This window comes from Onychomys torridus, chromosome 1 (genome assembly GCF_903995425.1).
Source record: "Onychomys torridus chromosome 1, mOncTor1.1, whole genome shotgun sequence".
Lineage (NCBI taxonomy): Eukaryota > Metazoa > Chordata > Mammalia > Rodentia > Cricetidae > Onychomys > Onychomys torridus.
The window spans coordinates 83,720,858-83,743,928 of record NC_050443.1 but is presented as its reverse complement, the minus strand read 5'-3'; the positions used below and the strand labels follow the sequence as shown (position 1 = coordinate 83,743,928).

At 39.8% G+C, this 23,071-nt stretch overlaps 1 protein-coding gene across 1 annotated transcript in view; it reads left to right on the top strand.

The window, feature by feature from the left end:
* Positions 1 to 6,678: 6,678 nt before the first annotated feature.
* Positions 6,679 to 23,071, top strand: part of LOC118576976 (ubiquitin carboxyl-terminal hydrolase 17-like protein 6) — a 22,092-nt gene continuing 5,699 nt past the window's right edge. Inside the window, exon 1 of the mRNA XM_036177011.1 lies at positions 6,679 to 6,733. Within this exon, the coding sequence (XP_036032904.1) occupies positions 6,679 to 6,733 (55 nt within the window). The remainder of the gene's footprint in view (positions 6,734 to 23,071) is intronic.

The window sequence follows — 23,071 nt, the reverse complement described above, 5'->3', positions numbered from 1 at the left end:
CTATGAGCCTCTGTGTAGCATGAATTGTTAGAAGGTGCTATTAATAGAATCAAACTTGGAGCCAGGTATTGGGGTGAATGCTGGAAGATCAGAGAAGCAGAACAAGCCACAGCTTCCTCACCTTGCCAATTCCTCAGCTGATCCTGTTTCCCCAGACTGGATGTTTCTGAGTTTTCATCCAAATGGGTCTCAGCTGAACTGCTGCTCAAAAGCTTAAAAGCTTAACCAAGCTTAGTTCCTTGTCCTCATGCCTTAAATACCTTTCTGCTTCCTGCCATCACTTCCTGAGATTAAAGGCTGTTGTTACCATGCCTGGCTGTTTCCAGTATGGCCTTGAACTCACAGAGATACAGGTGGATTTCTGACTCTGGAATGCTAGGATTAAAGGCATGTGTGCCACCATTTGCTGGCCTCTATATCTAGTGGCTGTTCTGTTCTCTGACCCCAGATAATTTTATTGGGGTGCACGATATTTTGGGGAACACAATATCACCACACCTCTTACTTGTAGTCTTCTGATATCTTTCTTTCATATTCATAAATAAGAGAATTTACATGTAAGTGAGTTTAAACAAAGTAGCTACTTTATAGAATATCATGTTAAACACACAATTTTTTATACTCATGGACACTAAACAAGATAAATTTTATAGTAAATATTTGTTCCAAGTCTGAATAAAAAAATTATGGTTTCACAAATGGGCTTCAAAGTAGACCCTATTCTTCCATGTCTACAGAAACTCAATGTGAAAAATGATCCTTTACTTATGACTAGTATTATTAATAAGATACAATTAGGATATGATGTGTTGATGAATTTGTGATTTAACATAGTGATCTATAAAGTAATATGTACAAACCTGTAGATTTAATAACACACATCTTTTGGGGTATATTAAAGTAGGTGAAATGGAATTTGTATCCTGGGGATATCCTGCATTGAAGGACACTCCAGCAAACTTACACGAATCCTGACTGAAAATAAAAATGTACAGGGATTGTGGGGACATGAGAGAGGTAAAGGATTTAGCCAAAATGTGCAAGGTCTAAGAGTGTATCACTGGTACAGAGACTCATCCATAGACACAAAATCACTGTAAACATACTGGATGAACAACTAAGACAGTGAATTGATCTACCAGATAGCAAGGACAGTACAATGACACAAGAAGAAGATGGCAGTGTGACTGTTGTTTACTCTTCTTAGGAATGGAAAAACAGGAATCTGGTTTCATTGCTTCAAAGGGGATGAAATGGATCCAGTGTGATTGTGGCAATATGCTGGGATTAGATGGGTGATTTAATCACTTGCAAAGTAGTTACACAACAGAGGGCTGATGGCACTGTAAAAATTATTATATGTAACTAGATATTTTGTTGAGGGTAACACTCCTACATTAATTTACTTGGTATAGTTAGACAAATGCTAGGTCCTCTCCTAACTGATATTCACTAAGAAATGGACTGGTAGGTTGTGGAAAAAATCTCTGACTTAATTTTGAAAGGAAAATTGAGACTTCGTCAATTAGCAGGAATAGACCCAGCAGAAATTGTTGTACCTTTAACTAAAGAGGACATTGAAAAATTATGGACAGAAAGTGAACCTTGGCAAAGAGCTTGCAGTAATTTTTTGGGAGAAATTAACAGCAAATATCCTAAAAGCAATAGAATTGATCTTATAAAGAGAGCTGATTGGATCTTGCCTCGAATTGTACGTGAAAAACCCATATCTGGAGTTCGGACATTTTATACAGATGCCAACAAACAAGGAAAGGCAGGTTACAAATCAGAAAATTTAAGTAAAGTGGTTCAAAGTCCTTATAATTCAGTTCAAAAATAGGAATTGTATGCTATTCTGTTGGTATTAATGGATTTTTCAGAACCTCTCAATATAGTTACTGACTCTCAGTATGCTGAAAGAGTGGTATTACATATTGAGACTGCAGAATTTATCCCTGATGCTTCAGAATTAACTTCACTATTTATTCAATTACAAGATACAATCAGGGAAAGGAGTCATCCTTTATATATAACTCACATCCGATCCCATACTGGTCTGCCAGGCCCTCTAGCACAAGGTAATGATGAGATTGATAAATTATTGATAGGAAATGTGCTAGAGGCCTCAGAATTTCATAAGAAACATCATGTCAATAGTAAAGGTTTAAAAAAGGATTTTTCCATAACCTGGCAACAAGCCAAGGAAATTGTAAAGAAATGTTCTTCTTGTTCCTTCTACAATCAGACACCATTACCAGCAGGATGTAACCCAAAGGGTACTCAGAGGAATGAAATCTGGCAGATGGATGTATTTCACTTTGCAGAATTTGGAAAACTGAAATATGTACACCATACTATCGATACTTATTCAGGATTTCAATGGGCAACTGCTTTGAGTTCTGAAAAAGCTGATTCTGTAATCACTCATTTGCTAGAAGTTATGGCCATCATGGGTATACCTGCGCAAATTAAAACTGACAATGCTCCAGCATATGTCTTTATTAAAATGAAACAGTTTTTTGCTTATTATAATATAAAGCATATTACAGGTATACCACATAATCCTAAAGGCCAAGCAGTTATAGAAAGATCCAACAGAACTCTAAAAGACATGATAAATAAACAGAAAGGGGTAACAAAAACCCCCAGAAATAGACTGCACAATGCTCTATTAACTTTGAATTTTCTCATTGCTAATGAGAAAGGAACAACAGCTGCAGAGAGACATTGGTTAATAGAAAAAACAACAGAATTAAATCAGCCTATATACTTCAAGGATGTGCTGACCTCAGAATGGAAACCAGGGTATGTGTTACGTTGGGGACGAGGTTTTGCTTTTGTTTCTGCAGAAGATAAGCTGTGGGTACCATCAAAACTGATAAAGGTTCGATTTGAACAAGAGAGACCTCTTAATTAGAAGAGGTGATAGTTCATCAACCAACATGACCATCCAGTTTAAACTCACTTATACCATTAATACATGCCTTTTCATTTAATCAGATGTAACTTGCCAAAAGGGGACCTCCCCAAAATTAGTCTTGGGGAAGGGTTTTTGTTTTTGTCTTTTAGGAGAATGAAGGCTAAGGAATCTGAAGAACAATGGACAAATGAGACAACTGAAGAAAAAGGACAAATCATCTGTCCCAGGAAAAAGAGTAAAATGGCCTATTGGTATATCATCTACAAAATTTCATAAATCTTTCTAAATGTTTGTTTCTGCTCTTCTCTAAAAAATTAATACTCTTAGTCTTCTTGTAGTCCCAGTTCAATTAAAGCTTCAAGCTGATTTTGGAGTTGGAGAATGGCTCCCTCCTCCTTTAACTCAAGCATGTTGTTAAAAGGAAAATGAAAACTCACTGTATCATACCAGAAGAAAGAGCCATCTTCTGACATGGGACAGGAGAAAAACCAAATTAATTAAGGGACTATTCTATTACTAATCTCAATTCTTTGATTCTATTCTGATTCTTTAAACTTTTCTTAAAGTATGAATTTTATATTAAAATTTACAAGATATATATATATTTAAACTTTGTTAAGATAATAATGGTCATATAGAGTACTAATTAATTCTAGAGAAAAGGCTTCAATTAGCTGCCTATACATGTCTTTGTGTTCGAGTCTCTTTTTAGTTTTCTGCAGGAAATCACAGCCAGGCCTAACTTCAACTGAAATCTCCAGGAAGAAGATGGGGCCCCACAACGACAATTCCACGTGGAAAATAATATCACTAAGCTGACAAACATCATCTACAGATCAGCTTTGGACTACAAAGTGCTTAGAGCAATTCTGAGATGGCTAGCTGAGATGATCCAGTTTCAAAGACTACTTGAATAAGGTCTTGAGATAAACCCTGAACTTTGGCATTATGGATAACAAAGAATATAGTTACCTTTCCTAGAATTTGTCAATTAACCCAAAAATTTTCTTTTCAGAATAAAGATAACTTCGCCCATACCCAGCAGGAAGCAATTTTAAGAATTTGACGCCCACATTCCCAAAAGGGGTGGTGTGGGTTGGGTGGTTTTTTGGTCTCTTTATGGGTATTGGGTCTGGGATAGTTTTCATTGTTTAGGAGGGTTGGTTACAAGTTGTTGTTAAGGGTTAGGAAAAAGGCTAGGCAAAAGGTGTTTGTTAAAAAAAAGAGAGAAAAGAAAAAGACAATTACTAGTTTTAAATACTTTACATTCAATTGGATTGTTTTATATTGTATACAAATTGTCAACTGCTGACAAACAGGACAGACAGGACATTAAACCAAGGACTACCAATTCTTGCCAAAACAAGTGTGGTTGTGGCTTTAACAAAAGGCATCTTCTGAAGCCAGGACAATATGGTGCCATCCCTGAAGTGAGTGACCTTTGCAATCTGTAAAAGGTACCGTGCCCTTTTCTTCGAAGGCAGCTGAACAGGGAGTGGGCCAATGGCTTCTGATGTGCCATGGAACAGCAGATGAAACAGTTATTCTTGAAGAATAACTAAGCTCACCCCTCTCAATAGTAGACTGGCATTTAATAGAGGGATGTGGAGAAGAACAGGATGCCAAGGATGAAGCCACATATACACAGCCAAGAAAAATGGACAACTGAATTGAAAAGACATCAATAATTTCCAGAATTTAAAATCCTGAATCATGACATGACACTAATGGAATTCAGGCATTTCTGCTACATGGACTGCTCTCACCAAATGTGAGGTCAAACTGTTGACCTTATACACATCCTAGTTCACAAAAGAGTCTGTCAGATACGCTAAGCCTATAGGGTGAAGATGATGCCCCAACACTGCGGAGAAACCTCAAGTGACTGGCCAGGCAGCTGGCTGTTTCTGTCAACTCACATTTTTTTTGGAAGCTGCTTGCATGCACTTCTTGTTTTTATTTTTTATTAGGTAGTATTATTTCCTTCTTGGGTCTCTGAGGGAGTTGAAGATCAGTTAGTTATAGTTATAATTATCTTTGTTAAGGATTTCAGAAAAACTCACTAAGAGCTGTAAGTATATAAATTTGAAAGACGTTATAAGACAGTTCCATTAGCAATATAAGTTAGGATAAAATGTGAATCAGGTACATTCTGGACTTACCAAAATAGGATAGATAATGGAATTATTTTCTCTGAATTTGTCAAATACAAATGGACTAGACATTGTTTAGGTATTTATTGTTTGTATATATGGTATATATAGTTATTATACTTTTGTATATAGTTTTTCTTATATTAGTTATAACTTTTTCTTTTTCTTTCTTTTTATTAAAATAGAAAAGGGGAAATATAGTGATATTTTATTTGTATTGAAATGTGATTTTATTTGTATGTCAATAAAGTTGCCTTGAGTTCAGAGCAAGCCAGAGCAGAAGCACAGCAGTACTGGGGCACGCCTTTAATCCCAGCACTTGGGAGGCAGAGCTAGGAGGATCTCTGTGTGTTCAAGGACACAGCCAGCATGGCAGACACATGCCTTTAATCTCAATACCAACCATAGAAGACCTGGAGGTCTGTACAAACAGGCAGTGATGAGGAGGTCATGTGGCTGGGTTTACAACCAATGAGAAAACAGAACAGAAAGTCTTTAAATAGACAGGACGCACAGAAGTAGGTCTCTGGCGGAGAGGAAGAACAGCAGAAGCAGTGAAGGGTAAGGTTTCCCCTCTTGCTCTGACCTCGTGGTTTTTAACTCTACAATCGGTTCTGTGTTTCTTATTTAACAAGCCGGTTACATCTACACATTGGCACCAGAGAGCTCTTTCTAATTATGACACCAGCAGCACAGACACTGAGAGAAACAATCAATCAATGGGACCTGTTGAAACTGAGAAGCTTTTGTACAGCAAAGGACACGGTCAACATGACAAAGTGACAGCCTACAGAATGGGAAAAGGTCGTCACCTACCCCAATCTGACAGTGGGCTGATATCCAGAATATATAAAGAACTCAAGAAATTACTAATCAAAATGCCCAACAGTCCAACCAGGAAATGAACTAAACAGATAATTCTCAACAGAGGAAGTTCAAATGGCTGAAAGACATTTAAGGAATTGCTCAACATCCCTAATTATCCAGGAAATGCAAATCAAAACGACTCTGAGATACCACCTTACACCTGTCAGAATGGCTAAGATCCAAAACACAGAAGACAGCTTATGCTGGAGAGGATGTAGAGCCAAGGGAACTCTCCTCCACTGCTGGTGGGAATGCAAGCTTGTACAGCCATTTGGAAATCAATATGGCTCTTCCTTAGAAAATTGGGAATCCATCTCCCCAAAGACCCAGCTATAGCACTCTTGGGCATATAACCAAGGAATGTTCAATCATACCACAAGGGCATTTACTCAGCTATGATCATATCAGCATTGTTTGTAATAGCCAGAATCTGGAAACAACCTAGATGCTCTTCAACTGAAGAATGGATAAAGAAAATATGGTACATATACACAATGGAGTACTACTCAGCAGAGAAAAACAATGACATCATGAGGTTTGCAGGCAAATAGATGGATCTAGAAAAAAATCATCCTGAGTGAGGTAACCCAAGTTCAGAAAAACAAACATGGTATGTACTCACTCATAGTAGGATACTAGATGTAAAACAAAGGTGACTAGACTGCTACACAACTCCAGTGAGGCTACCGAGAAAATGGGACCCTATGAAGGACATAGGGATCACCCAATGACAGAGAAATGGATGAGATCTACATGATCAACCTGGACAACAATGGGATTAATGAAGGGCAAGGTTCAAGGGAAGGAGAGCTCATGGGAGCAGGAGATACCAGCAAGATCAAGAACAGAAAGGGAGAATGAGGAATAACAGACCAGATAAATGAAGACCACATGAGATCAGGAAGAATCAATGTGCTAGTAAGATACATAATGATACATCCACTGTAGACTACTGGCAATGGTCGAGAGAAAGCCTGATCTGACCTAGTCTGGTGATCAGATGGCCAAACACCCTAACAGTCGTGCTAGAACTCTCATCCAATAACTGATGGAAGTGGATGCAGAGATCCTTGGCCAGGCCCCAGGTGGAGCTCCAGGAGTCAAATTGTCAAGAAAGAGGAGTGACTCTATGATGTGAATTGTTGAGACCAAGATTGGAAAAGCACAGGGACAAACAGCCAAACTAATGGAAAGACATGAATTATGAACCAAAAGCGGTGGAGCCCCCAGCTGGATCAGGCCCTCTGGATAAGTGAGACAATTGAGTAGCTTGAACTGTCCTTAATGCATGAGATGGCTGTTGCAAATCTTGGGCTTACACAGGGACACTTTGCCCAGCCTGGTAGGAAGGGACAGGACCTGCTGTACTGAATCTACCAGGTTGACCTGAATCCCTAGTGGAGTCTTTGCCCTGGAGGAGATGGGAATGGGGGAGGGGCTGGAGGGACTGTGGGGGTGTGGGCAGGAGGGGGCAGGACAGGGGAAAGCATGGCTGATGCGTAAAATTAAAACACAGATATAATAAATTAAAAAAGGAGAAAAAAAGAGTTAATGGGAACAGAGAATGAAGCAGAAACAGAAATCCACAATGCCCTTGTTTCTAATACTGTGGGAAGGTGAGAGGAAAAGGACATGAAACAAAAAATAAGCAGTGCTAAATATTTTTTATTTTTTTATTTTTAATATATTTACTTAATAAACTTTTTTTTCATTTTACATACCAACCCCATTTCCCCCTCCCTCCCCTTCTCCTGTGTCCTCACCTCCCTCCCACTCTACCCCCATCCACACCTCAGAGTGGGTAAGGCCTCCCATGGCAGTCAACAAAGTCTGGGTTACCAAGTTGAAGGAGAGCCTAGCCCCTCCCCTTGTATCAAGGCTGAGCAAGGTATCCCACAACAAGTAATAGACTCCAAAAATTCAGTTCATGCACCTGGAATAAGTCCTGGTCCTGCTGCCAGGGACCCCACAAACAGATCAAGCCACACAACTGTCACCCACATTCAGTGGACCAACTTCAGTCCTATGCAGGTTCCCGAGCTGTCAGTCCAGAGTCAGTGAGCTCCAACTAGCACTGGTCAGCTGTCTCTGTGGGTTTCCCCATCATGATCTTGACCCCTTCTACATCGTTGTCGTCATTGTCTTCTTCTTCTCCTTCTCCTCCTCCTCCTCCACCACTGCCTCCTTCTTCTTTATTTTTCTTGAATGAAGAACGTTGTTTATTAAAGAAGGGAGGAGGTCTTAAATACAGGCTTAACCCACAATGGGACAATCCTGGAGGACAGAAATTTGTCTCTGATTTTTCTTTCTTTTTTTTTTCTTTTTACTTTTTGAGCTGAGGATGGAACACCAGGCCTTGTGCTTGCTAGGCAAGTGCTTTACCACTGAGCTAACTCCTCAACCCTGCTTCTTATATTTTACAATCTTGCAGCTAACTTGTTAACACCCACTATGCTGGATACACAGATAAGGAGCTTCCCTTAAGCATTCAGTATGTGGAATCTCGAAGGGAATTAGTATAGGGAGGATATCAAGGTCAAGGTCTGCAAGCAATGCAACAGTTATCCAAAACAGGGGCCAGGAACCTACATCCCCCCCTTTTACTAAAAAATAAGCTTCTAATTTAGGTTATGTGGGACGTCAGCAGGTCACCTTAGCCATCATGGAGACACCTGTCCAGGCCACACAGGCGTTCTGTCTTAGGTTGTTGAGTGCCCCCAAGGTATTACCCATCTCTGAATACTCATTATCATACAGGCTTAATCATGTGAGAGCTGCAGAGGTAACTGTTCCCAAAGATCTCTAAGTGGCGATAGGCTTGCAATCTGTGTGTTAGACACAGAAAAGACCAACGGAAGTCTTAACAAACCCACAGCCAGTAGGCTAAAGGCAACTGAGCCATTCCCTATCTTAATGAAAATGCTAACTCTTAAGAGTACGCTCTTAAGTTATATAGTCTACAGGAGGATAGGAAAAATGTGGTCTATTCTCTATGGGAGATATACTGGTACAGAATAAAGAATGAATTGATTCAGCCTTGGCTGATGAGTTAATTGTAAGAACTTAAATTTGACTGGAGGTAAACATTAACCACTGGAGGCAAAACTCTCTTTCATTTTCACTTTGCATGATGCTGTAACCACTAATGCTGCCAACTGGGCACACTGTTTTACCTGTGGTTATGCCTAGTTAGAAAACTTCCTTTGTTGCTTGCAATACTGCTTATGCTTCTAATATTAGAGCTGTGAATCAAGAAGGTAATGGATACTGCTGGGAAAGTTGGAGGATAAAACAGAAATTAGGTAAAAGAGCACACTAGATATTGTTGTAACCATTATTAGAAACAAATTTGATTGTAAAACTGTTCATGCAAACTATGGAAACTGTATAAATAAAAATGACCCAGGCTGTCTGGGACCACTTGTTTGAAACAGATAGTCATAGTTCCTTCCTTCCTTTCTTCCCTCCTTCCTTCCTTCCTTCCTTTCTTACTTACTTACTTACTTTCTTTTTATTAAGAAAATTTTTTCATTCATTTTACACAGCAATCAAAGATTGCCATTTCAATTCTCCCGACCCCCCAGCCTCCTCTCCCGACCCATCCCCCACTACCTCCTACAAGAAGGCAAGGCCTCCTAGGTGGAGGCACATTCAGTAAAGACATGTCCAAGCACTTTTCCCTGCTTCAAGGCTACACAAGGTGTCCCATCATAGATAGTGGGCTCCATAAAGACTGCTCATGCACCAGAGATGGATTCTGATCCTACCACCAGGGGTTCTCCCAAGCAGATCAAGCTACACCATGCAAAGGGCCTAATCCAGTCTCATGTAGGCTCCACAGCCATTGATCCAGCTTTTGGGAATTCCCTCTAGTTGGTTTGGTCATGCTGCATGTTTCCCATCATGATCCTGATGCACTGCTCATAGAATGCCTCTTCTTTCTCTTTGACTGGACTCCTGGAGCTCTGTCTAGTGATTGGCTGTGGATCTCAGAATCTGCTTCCATCATTTATTGAAGAAAAGTTCTGTGATGACAGTTAGGGAATTCACAGATCTGATCACTGGGGCAAGCTAGTTCAGTTCAGGTTCCGTCTCCACTATTGCTAGTAGCCAAGGCTGGGGAAATCCTTGGAGATTCATGGCAACTTCCCTAGCACTGGGTTTTTCCCGATCCTCATTATGTCTCTCTCTGTCATGGTATCTCTTTCAATGCATTCCCCCTCCTTCCCTGTTTTAGCTCAACCATCTCATTCCCTTATCCACTCATCCCCCATTTCCTACACTCCATTGCCTACATCTCACCCTCCCCAGTTTATTCATGGAGATCTCTTCTATTTCCCCTTCCCAGGGCAGTCCATGTGTCCCTCTTTTGGTCTTCCCTGTTAGTTGGCTTCTATAGAGTTGTTGGGTGTAGCCTGATTACCCTTTCCTTTATACCTAGTATCCACTTATGGGTAGATACATACCATGGTTGTCATTCTGAGTCTGGGATACCTCACTCAGGATGATATTTTCTAGTGTCATCCATTTGCCTGCAAATTTCATGATGTCATTGTTTTTCTCTGCTGAGAAGTATTCCATTGTGTATATGTACCACGTTTCCTTAATGCATTCTTCTGTTGAGGGGTATATAGCCTGTTTCAAGGTTCTGGCTGTAATGAATAATGCTGCTATGAACATAACTGAGTTTGTGTCCTTGTAGTATGATTGAGTATTCCTTGGGTATATGCCCTAGAGTGGTACAGCTGGGTCTTGAGGGAAATTGATTCCCAAATTTCTGAGAAATCCCCATACTGATTTTCAAAGTGGAACTGGCTGTACCAGTTTGAACTCCCCCCAACAGTGGAATGTTCCCCTTGCTCCACAGCCTCTCCAGCATAAGCTGTCTGCAGTGCTGTTGATCTTAGCCATTCTGATGGGTGTAAGATGATATCTCAGAGTCGTTTTGATTTGCAGAGAATGAAGCAGAAACATAGAAATCCACGAAGCCCTAGTTTGTAATACTGTAGGATGTTGAGAGGAAAAGGACATGAGAACAAAAAATAAGCCATGCTAACACTTTTTTGTGGTGGGTATTGTGTTCCCTGAAATATTGTGTGTTCCCCGAAATTAACATATCTGGGGTCAGAGTCCAGTTAGCCACTAGAACAAAGCCAAAAATGGTGGCTAGATAATGGGTCAGAGCAAGCCATAACAGAAGTTGGGCGGTGGTAGCACACTCCTTTAGTCCCAGCACTTGGGAGGCAGAGCCAGGTGGATCTCTGAGTTCAAGGCCACTTTAGAAACAGCTAAGCCTGGTGACCCAATCCTTTAATCCCAGAAACCCAACCTTTAATCCCAGGGAGTGGGGACAGAAAGAGAAAGGCATATAAGGCATGAGGGCCAGGAACTAAGGAGTTAAGCATTTAGTTAGTTAAGCTTTTGGCTTGGTTAAGTTCTTAGACTTTTAGCAACAGTTCAGCTGAGACCCATTCAGATGAGGGCACAGAGGCATCCAGTCTGAGGAAACAGGATCAGCTGAGGAACTGTCGAGGTGAGAAAGCTGTGGCTTGTTCTGCTTCTCTGATCTTCCAGCATTCACTCCAATAACTGGCCTTAGGTTTGATTTCATTAACAAGTACCTTTTAAGATTCCTACTACACTTTTTTATTTTTTTATTTTTAATATGTTTATTTATTAAACTTTTTTTCATTTTACCTACCAACCCCAGTTCCCCCTCCCTCCCCTTCTCCTGCATCCTCACCTCCCTCCCACTCTACCCCCATCAGTTCCTTAGCTCCATTGCCTACATCTCATCCTCCCCAGTTTACTCATGGAGATCTGAACTATTTCCCCTTCCCAGGGCAGTCCATGTGTCCCTCTTTTGGTCTTCCCTGTTAGTTGGCTTCTATAGAGTTGTTGGGTGTAGCCTGATTTCCCTTTCCTTTATACCTAGTATCCACTTAGGAGGAGATACATACCATGTTTGTCATTCTGAGTCTGGGATACCTCACTCAGGATGATATTTTCTAGTGTCATCCATTTGCCTGCAAATTTCATGTCATTGTTTTTCTCTGCTGAGAAGTATTCCATTGTGTATATGTACCACGTTTCCTTAATGCATTATTCTGTTGAGGGGTATATAGCCTGTTTCAAGTTTCTGGCTGTAATGAATAATGCTGCTATGAACATAACTGAGTTTGTGTCCTTGTAGTATGATTGAGTATTCCTTGGGTATATGCCCTAGAGTGGTACAGCTGGGTCTTGAGGGAAATTGATTCCCAAATTTCTGAGAAATCCCCATACTGATTTTCGAAGTGGAACTGGCTGTACCAGTTTGAACTCCCACCAACAGTGGAATGTTCCCCTTGCTCCACAGCCTCTCCAGCATAAGCTGTCTGCAGTGCTGTTGATCTTAGCCATTCTGATGGGTGTAAGATGATATCTCAGAGTCGTTTTGATTTGCAGAGAATGAAGCAGAAACATAGAAATCCACGAAGCCCTAGTTTGTAATACTGTAGGAAGTTGAGAGGAAAAGGACATGAGAACAAAAAATAAGCCATGCTAACACTTTTTTGTGGTGGGTATTGTGTTCCCTGAAATATTGTGTGTTCCCCGAAATTAACATATCTGGGGTCAGAGTCCAGTTAGCCACTAGAACAAAGCCAAAAATGGTGGCTAGATAATGGGTCAGAGCAAGCCATAACAGAAGTTGGGCGGTGGTAGCACACGCCTTTAGTCCCAGCACTTGGGAGGCAGAGCCAGGTGGATCTCTGAGTTCAAGGCCACTTTAGAAACAGCTAAGCCTGGTGACCCAATCCTTTAATCCCAGAAACCCAACCTTTAATCCCAGGGAGTGGGGACAGAAAGAGAAAGGCATATAAGGCATGAGGGCCAGGAACTAAGGAGTTAAGCATTTAGTTAGTTAAGCTTTTGGCTTGGTTAAGTTCTTAGACTTTTAGCAACAGTTCAGCTGAGACCCATTCAGATGAGGGCACAGAGGCTTCCAGTCTGAGGAAACAGGATCAGCTGAGGAACTGTCGAGGTGAGAAAGCTGTGGCTTGTTCTGCTTCTCTGATCTTCCAGCATTCACTTCAATAACTGGCCTCAGGTATGACTTCATTAACAAGTACCTTTTAAGATTCCTACTACACTTTTTTATTTTTTTTATTTTTAATATGTTTATTTATTAAACTTTTTTTCATTTTACCTACCAACCCCAGTTCCCCCTCCCTCTCCTTCTCCTGTATCCTCACCTCCCTCCCACTCTAACCCCATCAGTTCCTACGCTCCATTGCCTACATCTCATCCTCCCCAGTTTACTCATGGAGATCTGAACTATTTCCCCTTCCCAGGGCAGTCCATGTGTCCCTCTTTTGGTCTTCCCTGTTAGTTGGCTTCTATAGAGTTGTTGGGTGTAGCCTGATTACCCTTTCCTTTATACCTAGTATCCACTTAGGAGGAGATACATACCATGGTTGTCATTCTGAGTCTGGGATACCTCACTCAGGATGATATTTTCTAGTGTCATCCATTTGCCTGCAAATTTCATGATGTCATTGTTTTTCTCTGCTGAGAAGTATTCCATTGTGTATATATACTACGTTTTCTTAATGCATTCTTCTGTTGAGGGGTATATAGCCTGTTTCAAGGTTCTGGCTGTAATGAATAATGCTGCTATGAACATAACTGAGTTTGTGTCCTTGTAGTATGATTGAGTATTCCTTGGGTAAATGCCCTAGAGTGGTACAGCTGGGTCTTGAGGGAAATTGATTCCCAAATTTCTGAGAAATCCCCATACTGATTTTCGAAGTGGAAGTGGCTGTACCAGTTTGAACTCCCACCAACAGTGGAATGTTCCCCTTGCTCCACAGCCTCTCCAGCATAAGCTGTCTGCAGTGCTGTTGATCTTAGCCATTCTGATGGGTGTAAGATGATATCTCAGAGTCGTTTTGATTTGCATCTCCCTGATAATTAGGGATGCTGAGCAATTCCTTAAGTATCTTTCTGCCATTTGAAATTCTTCCTTTGAGAATTCTCTTTTTAGCTGTTTAGCCCATTTTTTAAATTGGATTCTTTGTTATTTTGATATCTAGTTTCTTGTGTTCTTTATATATTTTGGAGGTCAGCCCTCTGTCTGATGTGGGGTTGGTGAAAATCTTTTCCCATTCTGTAGGCTATCATTTTGTCTTATTTACTGTGTCCTTTCCTTACAGAAGCTTCTCAGTTTCAAGAGGTCCCATTTATTAATTGTTCTCAATGTTCATGCTACTGGCGTTACATTTGAAAGTGGTCTCCTGTGGGAACACATTCTTTACTATTTCCTACTTTCTCTTCTATCAGGTTCAGTGTAACTGCTTTTATATTGAGGTCTTTGATGCACTTGGACTTGAGTATTGTGCCTGGCAATAGATATGGATCTATTTGCAATCTTCTACAGGTTGACGTCCTGTTATGCCAGCACCATTTGTTGAAGATGCTTTCTTTTTTCCATGGTAGAATTTTGGCTTCTTTTTGAAAAATCAGGAATTCATAGTTGTGTGGGTTAATGTCAGGGTCTTCAATTTGGTTCCGTTGGTCCACATGTCAGTTTTTATGACAATATCAAGATGTTTTTGTTACTATAGCTCTATAGTAGCACATTTTTCTTTCCATGTCTTTGAAAAATTGTGTTGGGATTTTGATGGGGATTGCATTGAATCTGTAAATTGCTCTTTGTAAGATTGCTATTTTTACTATGTTAATCTTTCCTATCCATGAGCATGGGGGATCTTTCCATTTTCTGATATCTTCCTCGGTTTCTTTCTTTAGAGACTTAGAGTTCTCATTATACAGGTCTTTCACTTAGCATAGTTGAAGTTACTCCAAGGTATTTTATATTATTTGTGGCTATTGTAAAGGGTGAAGTTTCTCTGATTTCTTTCTCAGTCTGTTTATCATTTGTATATAGAAGAGCTACTGATTTTTTGAGTTAATCTTATATCCTGCCACATTACTGAAGATGTTTATCAGCTTTAGGAGTTCCCTGGTAGGATTTTTTGGGGGTCACTCATGTATACTATAATATCATCTGCAAATAGTGAAAGTTTGACTTCTTCCTTTCCAATTTGTATCTCCTTGATCTCCTTTTGCAGTCTTATTTCTCTCTAGAACCTCAAATACTATATTGAATAAATATGGGGATATTGGACAGCCTTGTCTTGTTCCTGACTGTGGTGGAATGGCTTTGAGTTTCTCTACATTTAATTTAATGTTGGCTGTCAGCTTGCTGTAAATTGCCTTTATTATGTTTAGGAATGTTCCCTGTATTCCTGATATCTCTAAGACCATTATTATGAAGGGGTGTTGGATTTTGTCAAAGGCCTTTTCACTATCTAATGAAACAATCATGTGTTTTTTCCTTTCAATTTGTTTATGTGGTATATTGATAGACTTCCATATGTTGAACCACCCTTGCATCTCTAGGATAAAGCCTACTTGATCATCGTAGATAATATTTTTGATGTGTTCTTAGAGTTGATTTGCCAACATTTTATTGATTATTTTTGCATTGATGTTCATGAGGAAGATAGGTATGTAATTCTCTTTTTTGTAGCATTTCTGTGTAGCTTGAGAATCAGAGTAACTGTAACCTCATAAAAGGAGTTTGGTAACATTCCTCCTGTTTCTGTTGTGTGAAACAATTTGAAGAATATTGGTATTAACTCTTCTTCAAATTTCTGGTAGAATTCTCTGTTGAAACCATCTGGTCTTGGGCTTTTTTGGTTGGGAGACTTTTAATGACTGTTTCTATTTTCTTAGGGGTTATTGTTCTATTTAAATTGTTCATCTGGTCTTGATACAACTTTGGTATGTGGTACCTATCCAGAAAATTGTCCATTTCTTTTAGATTTTCCAATTTTGTGGAGTACACGTTTTTGAAGTATGATCTAATGATTCTCTGGATTTTCTCATTATCTCTTGTGATTTCTAATTTTATTACTTTGGATGCTCTCTCTATATATACCTTTTGATTAGTCTGAATAAGGGCTTCTCTTTCTTGTTGATTTTCTCAAAGTACCAGCTCTTTGTTTCATTGATTCTTTGTATTGTTCACTTTGTTTCTATTTTATTGATTTCAGCTTTCAATTTTATTGTTTCTTGGTGTCTATTCCTCCTGGGTGAGTTTGTTTCATCTTGTTCTAGAACTTTCCGATGTGCTGTTAATTCACTAGTGTGAGATTTGTCCATTTTCTTTATGTGCACATTTAGTGCTGTGAATATTACTAATAGCACTGTTTTCATAGCGTCACATAAGTTTGGGTATGTAGTACATTCATTTTCATTGAACTCTAGGAAGTATTTATTTTCTTTCTTTATTTCTTCATCAACTCATTGGTGATTCAGTTGAGCATTATTTGGTTTCCATGAGATTGTAAGCTTTCTGCATCTTTCATTGTTCTTGAAACCTAATTTTAAGCCCACGGTGGTCTGATAGAATACCGGAGGTTATTTCAATTGTTTTGTTTCTGTTGCAATTTGCTTTGTGACCAAGTATGTGGTTGATTTTAGAGAAAGTTCCATGGGGTGCTGAGAAAAAGATTTAATTTTTTTTTGTTAGGTTGGAATGTTTTGAAAATATCAATTAAGTCCATTTGAGTCATAATATCAATTAGTTCCCTTATTTCTCTGTTCAGTTTCAATCTAGCAGATCTGTCCAGTAGTGAGAGTGGGGTGTTGAAGTCTCCCACTATTAGTGTGTGGAGTTTGATGTGTGATTTAAACTTTAGTAATGTGGGTGCCCTTTTATTTGGGGCGTAAATGTTCAGAATTAAAACTTACTCTTGGTAGGTCTTTCCTGCGATGAGTATTTAATGTCCTCAATCTCTCTTGATTTATTTTTAGTTTCAAGTCTGTTTGTTAGATATTAGGATAACTAAATCATCTTGCTTCTTTTTTTTATTTGTTTTTTTGAGATAGGGTTTTTCTGTAGCTTTGGAGTCTGTCCTGGACTAGCTCTGTAGACCAGGCTGGCCTGAAACTCACAGAGATCCACCTGCCTCTGCCTCCTGAGGGTTGGGACTACAGGCGTTGGCCACTACCACCTGGCACCAGCTTGCTTCTTATGTCCATTTGATTACAAAGACATTAACTAGTCTTTTACTCTGAGGTAGTATCTGTCTTTGAAGTTGAGGTATGTTTCTTGTATGCAGGAGAAAGATAGGTCTTTCTATTAGTCTGTGTCTTTTTATAGGTGAATTAAGTCCATTGATATTAAGGGATGTTAATGACCAGTTATTGTCAATTCCTGTTATCTTTTGGTGGCAGTGTGTGTGTCTCTTCTTTGGGATTTAATGCTGTGGGGTTATCAATTGCCTATGTTTTCATGGGTATCTCTGACTTCCTTGGGTAGGAGTTTTTGTTCTAGTGCTGCCTGCAGGGCTGGATTTGTGGATAGGTATTGTTTAAATCTTGTTTGTCTTGGAATGTCTTGTTCACTCCATCTATGGTGATTGAAAGTTTGGCTGGGTATATTAGTCTAGGCTGGCATCCATGGTCTTTCAGTGTCTGCATTACATCTGTCCAGACCTTCTGGCTTTCAAAGTCTCCATTGAAAAGTCGGGTGTTATTCTGATGGGTCTGCATTTAGATTTCACTTGGCCCTTTTTCCTTAACTGCTCTTAATATTTGTTCTTTATTCCATATGGTTAGTGGTTTGATTATTATATGGTGAGGGGACTTTTTTTGGGTGTGTGTGTGTGCTAGTCTATTTGGTATTCTATAAGTTTCCTGAATCTTCATAGGTATTTCCTTCTTTAAGTTGGGAAAGTGTTCATCCATGATTTTGTCGAATGTATTTTCTGTGCCTTGGAGTTGGTGTTCTTCTCCTTCTTTCTCCCTATTATTCTTAGGTTTGGCCTTTTCATGGTGTCCCAGATTTCCTGGACATTTTGTGTTATTACTTTTTTGGCTTTAGTGTTTTCTTTGACTGATGAATCTATTTCCTCTATTGTACCCTTTACACTAGAGATTATGTCTTCCAGCTCTTGAGTTCTGTTGGTTATGCTTCCATCTGTGTTTCCTGTTCATTTACTCAGATTTTCTATTTCCAGCATTCCCTCTGCTTGTGTCTTCTTCATTGTTTCTATTTCAATTTTCAGATCTTAAACTGTTTCCTTCACATGTTTAATTGCTTTGTAATGGTTTTCTTGGCTTTCATTAAGAGATTTATTGATTTGTTCCAATTTTTTTGTTTGTCTTTTCCTCAATTTCTTTAAGGGAATTTTTCATTTTTTGCTTAAAAGGCCTCTAGCATCTTCATGAAGCTATTGTTGAGGTCACTTTCTTCTGCTCCTTCTATATTGAAATGTTCATGTCTTACTGTTGGAGGCGGGCTAGGTTCTCATGGTGCCATATTGCTCTTTATGTTGTTGTATTTATTTTGCATTGACATCTCCCCATCTCTTCCTCTAATAGGTGCAAGAGGTGCCTGTGTCTGAGTGAGCTGCTATTGGTCCACTCTGTGCTTGTTGTGTCTCTCTCAGGGGGCTCCTTTGGGTCCAATCTTAGCTCTTTGTATAATTGAAGTTGGCAGATTCTGAATCTCAGGGAGCTGTACTTGGCCCAATACAAGCTAGCTGATTCTGTGTCTCAGGGAGTCACTCTTGGTCTTATCAGAGGATCTTGGTCCTGTCAGACCTGGTGGATTCTGTGTCTCAGTAAGCCTCTTGTTCTAATGAGAGCTGGTAAATTCTGTGTCTCAGGAATCCACTCTTGGTCCAATGAGAGCTGGTGGATTTTTTTGTCTCAGGAAGTTACTTGGGTCCAAGGCAGATTGCTAATTGGGGTAGGGCATGGGTATTGTGGATTGCAAGGTCAGATGGGGGTTATAGTGGAAGAGCCTGACCTCAAGGGAGTATTCCCTACTGACCAGCGACTGGGGCAGATTTATGTGGGGGTTCTCAGGGATTGGCTATGTCCCAGGGCATGGTTCCCAACGTAAGGACACTCTGGGAGTGAGAGGAGTCACTACCCTCTTTGTCCAGTGGGATTTGACATATTCCTTGTCTCAGGAAGTTACTGGGGTGGCAGGAAGATGGATATTGGAGGAGTACATGTGTATTGTAGATTGCAGGGTTCAATGGGGTTTTGGTGGGAGATCCAGGCAATGGGGAGTTTTCCCTGCTGGCCAGCAACTGGGGGACTGGCCAATAGTTTCTTTGCGGTACTGAATTCACTCTTCCATCCCAGGTCATTGGACCTGTTTGGAATGAGACTTCCAGCAGACTCAATTTGCCAAAAAGAAAAAAAAAAAAGACACAGGTACAAAAATAGGATCCAACACTTTGCAGCACACAAGAAACATACCTCAACATTAAAGTCAGACATTACCTCAATGTAAAATGACGGAAAAAGATTTTCTAATCAAGTGGACATAAGCAAGTTAGTGTAGCTATCCTAAGTTCTAACAAAATAGACTTCCAATCAAAATTAATTAAAAGATAAGGAAGATGGTGATTAGGCCTAATTTAACATTAGGTAGCCATAACAGGCAGCAGAATAACAATACTGGGACTAGACCTCACCCTTACAACAACCAGGAGAAATCACAAACTGTATCCTCCAGGGGACAAATCAGAGTTCAGTCAAGAAAGTACTAAATGCTCCAAGATATAAAGGATAGCTTACATTACTTGTGTGTACGATGACAATTTCCTTGTAGCAATGCCAGTACCAATCCCAGTTTGAGAAGAATTCTGTTGCCCTACTCCTTCCCAATCAAGAGTTTAACCCACATCTGGATCCAGAATTCCCCTACACCCTTATCCTTTATTCCTTAAAACCATGCCATTACTGAGCTTGGGGCTCTCTTTGATCTAATTGCTATGTAACTCTAACTGCTGTATAATTCTAACCATGCAAGTGAAACACCTATATGACAAGAACTTTTCTTGTTTGAAGAAACAAAAGTAAGATATCAGAAGATGAAGGATCTTCCATGCTCATGGATTGGTAGGATTAACATAGTAAACCTGGCAATCTTACCAAAAGCAATCTACAGATTCAATGCAATCCCCATTAAACTATCAAAACAATTCCTTACAGATCTTGGAAGAATAATACTTAATTTTATATGGAATAGCAAAAAATCTAGGATAGCTAAAACAATCCTGTACAATAAAAGAACTCCCAGAGATACCACCATCCATGATTTCAAGCTCTACTATAGAGCTATAGTAATAAAAGTCCCACGGTATTGACAGAAAAACAGACAGATGGATAAATAGAATCAAATAAAAAACCCAGATATAAATCCACACACCTATGGACACCTGATATTTGACAGGTAGGTCAAAATATGCAATGGAAAAATAAAGATTCTTCAACAAATGCTGCTGTTCTAACTAGATGTCAGCAGGTAGAAGAATGCAAATAGATCCACATTTATCACTCTGCACAAAACTCAAGTCCATGGGGATCAAAGACCCCCAACATAAATCCAGCTGAAGCTGAAGAAGAGAAAGTGGAAAATAATCTGGAATGCATTGGCACAGGAGAAAACTTCCAGAACAGAACACCAATACCCCCAGCACTAAGATCAACAGTTAGTAAATGGGTGTAGCATGAATTCTAATTGGACTTAATAATAAAATACTAGAGTCAGATATAAAGGTGAAAACTGAACAATCAGAGAAGCAGAGCAATCAGCCACTAGAAAAACTTCAGACTAGAATCCTCAGACTGAAAGTGTCCAAGCTTCTGTCTCCACTGTCCCTTATCACTTCCTCTCCCCACCCAGGCATATATCACTTCCTGTATCCACCTCCCTAGTGCTGGGATTAAAGGCATGAGCTTCCCCCACCTGACTAAGTTTCTCTTTTAGACTGGATCACTCTGGTGTAGCCCAGTGTGGCCTTGAACTCCTACTCTTCCTGCTTTCTTCTCCCAAGTGCTGGGATGAAACGTCTGTGCCACCACTGCATGGCCTCTATGGTTGACTAGTGGATAGGTCCACCCTCTTATCTTCAGAAAAGCTTTATTTGTTAAAGCACAAACAAAATATCACCACAAATGGGACCTCAGGAAATTGAAAAGTTACTGTAAGGTGAATGTCACCATCAAGAGGGCAAAATGGCAGCCTACAAAATGGTTAAGGTCTTCTTAAACCCACATCTGAAAGAGAGCTCATCTCTCCCAGTCCTCTCTCCCTCCTTCCATCCCAGTCCCTGCCTGATCCCTCCTGTTCTCATTTCCACTACACCCCAGTCCAAAACAAAATCTATTCTATTTCACCTTCTTAGAGAGATCAATGTGTCCCCATAGAGCTCTCCTTGTTACTTAGCCTTTGTGGTTCTGTGATTGCAGCATCATCATCATTTTTTTTGAAATAATTTCCCAACTATGTTCACAGAGGCTTCATTTATAATAGCCATAAACTGGAAACAACTTTGATGCTCCTCAACTGAAGAATGAAAAAAGAGTATGTGGTATATTTAGACACAGGGGTATTAGTCTGTTTAAAAAAAATGGCATCATGAAATAATCAGGCAAATGGGACAACACTGAAAAATCATCCTGAGTAAAGTATCCCAGACACAGAGAGACAAACAGTGTATGTACTCACTTACAAAGTATTTTTTCTTTTCTTTTCTTTCCTTTCTTTCTTTCCTTTCTTTCTTTCTTTCTTTCTTTCTTTCTTTCTTCTTTTTTTTTTTTTTTTTTTTGGTTTATCAAGACAGGGTTTCTGTATATAGCTTTGTGCATTTCATGGAACTCACTTGGTTGCCCAGGCTCTACCTCCCGAGTGCTGGGATTAAAGGCCTGTGCACCAACCGCCCTGCTCAAGGTATATATATATTGCCAGAGATGAGGAACAAACCCAGGGCAAGTGCTCTACCACTGAGCTAAATACCCAACCCTGTATATTTTCTTGAACAGAGTTTGGCAGCATTAATCATTCTTAAAGTGAAAATGTCACATAATGCCCCATTTTGACGGACCTAAGCATCAGTTTTGAAAATGTTGGGGAGGTAGAAAATGGAAACAAGGACATTGTAGGATTGGCATCACTGGCCACATAATCTTGGCATGTCACTCAATTAAATTTCTTTGGTTATTTTGTTTTTATTTGATTCAGGAGATCAAGGACAACAGGATGGTCAGGAATTGAAGCCAGCCTGTGTAGGGAATAAGCTCAATGTCAGTATCAGAGAGCTTGTCTCACAACAAACACAAAGTAGGATTTCCATGATGTGGTCCATCTAATTATTAATCTTATCTCTTTGGAGTCTGAGGTAGGAGGATTGGTGAAGGAATCATTTCAGTCTACACTACAAAGTGAATTCCAGGCAATTCATATTTGTACAATTTATGACCTCATAATTATCTAGACCTCCCTTTTTTCTATAATCAAGTCTTCCACAGGTCACAATTTTTACTGAATTTGTGCACAGTTTCTAAATGAAAACACACTGTTTGATATATCACACATTTAACCTTGGAAACCAAACATTTACTTTGTTTGTTTGTTTCTATTTTTTATGTAAACATCTGAACATGTAATTTAATTTTGCTATATATTTTTTAAATTTCTTTTTTTGTTATTTATTATATTTGTGTTTAAATTTTACACATCAGGCATGGGTTCCCCTGTCCTCCCCACTCCTGTCCCTGCCCCCAACTTCCCCCCAGCCCCTCATCTCCATTCCCATCTCCTCCAGGGCAAAGACTCCCTTGGGGATTCATTTAAACCTGGTGGATTCAGTACAAGCAGTCCAGTCCCCTCCTTCCAGGCTGAGCAAAGTGTCCCTGTGTAAACCCAAGGTTCCAAACAGCCAGCTCATGCACTAAGGACAGGTCCCATTCTCACTTATCCAGAAGGCCTGATCCAGCTGGGGGCTCCACAGCCTTTGGTTCATAATTCATGTGCTACCAATAGTTCAGCTATTTGTCCCTGTGCTTTTCCCATCTTGGTTTCATGCTCTTACAGTTCCTCCTTGACAATTGGACTCCTGGAGCTCCACCTGGGGCCTGGCCGAGGATCTCTGCATCCACTTCTATCAGTTATTGGATGAGAGTTTCAGCATGACTGTTAGGGTGTTTGGCCATCTGATTACCAGACTAGGTCAGCTCAGGCATTCTCTCGACCATTGCCAGCAGTCTATAGAAGATG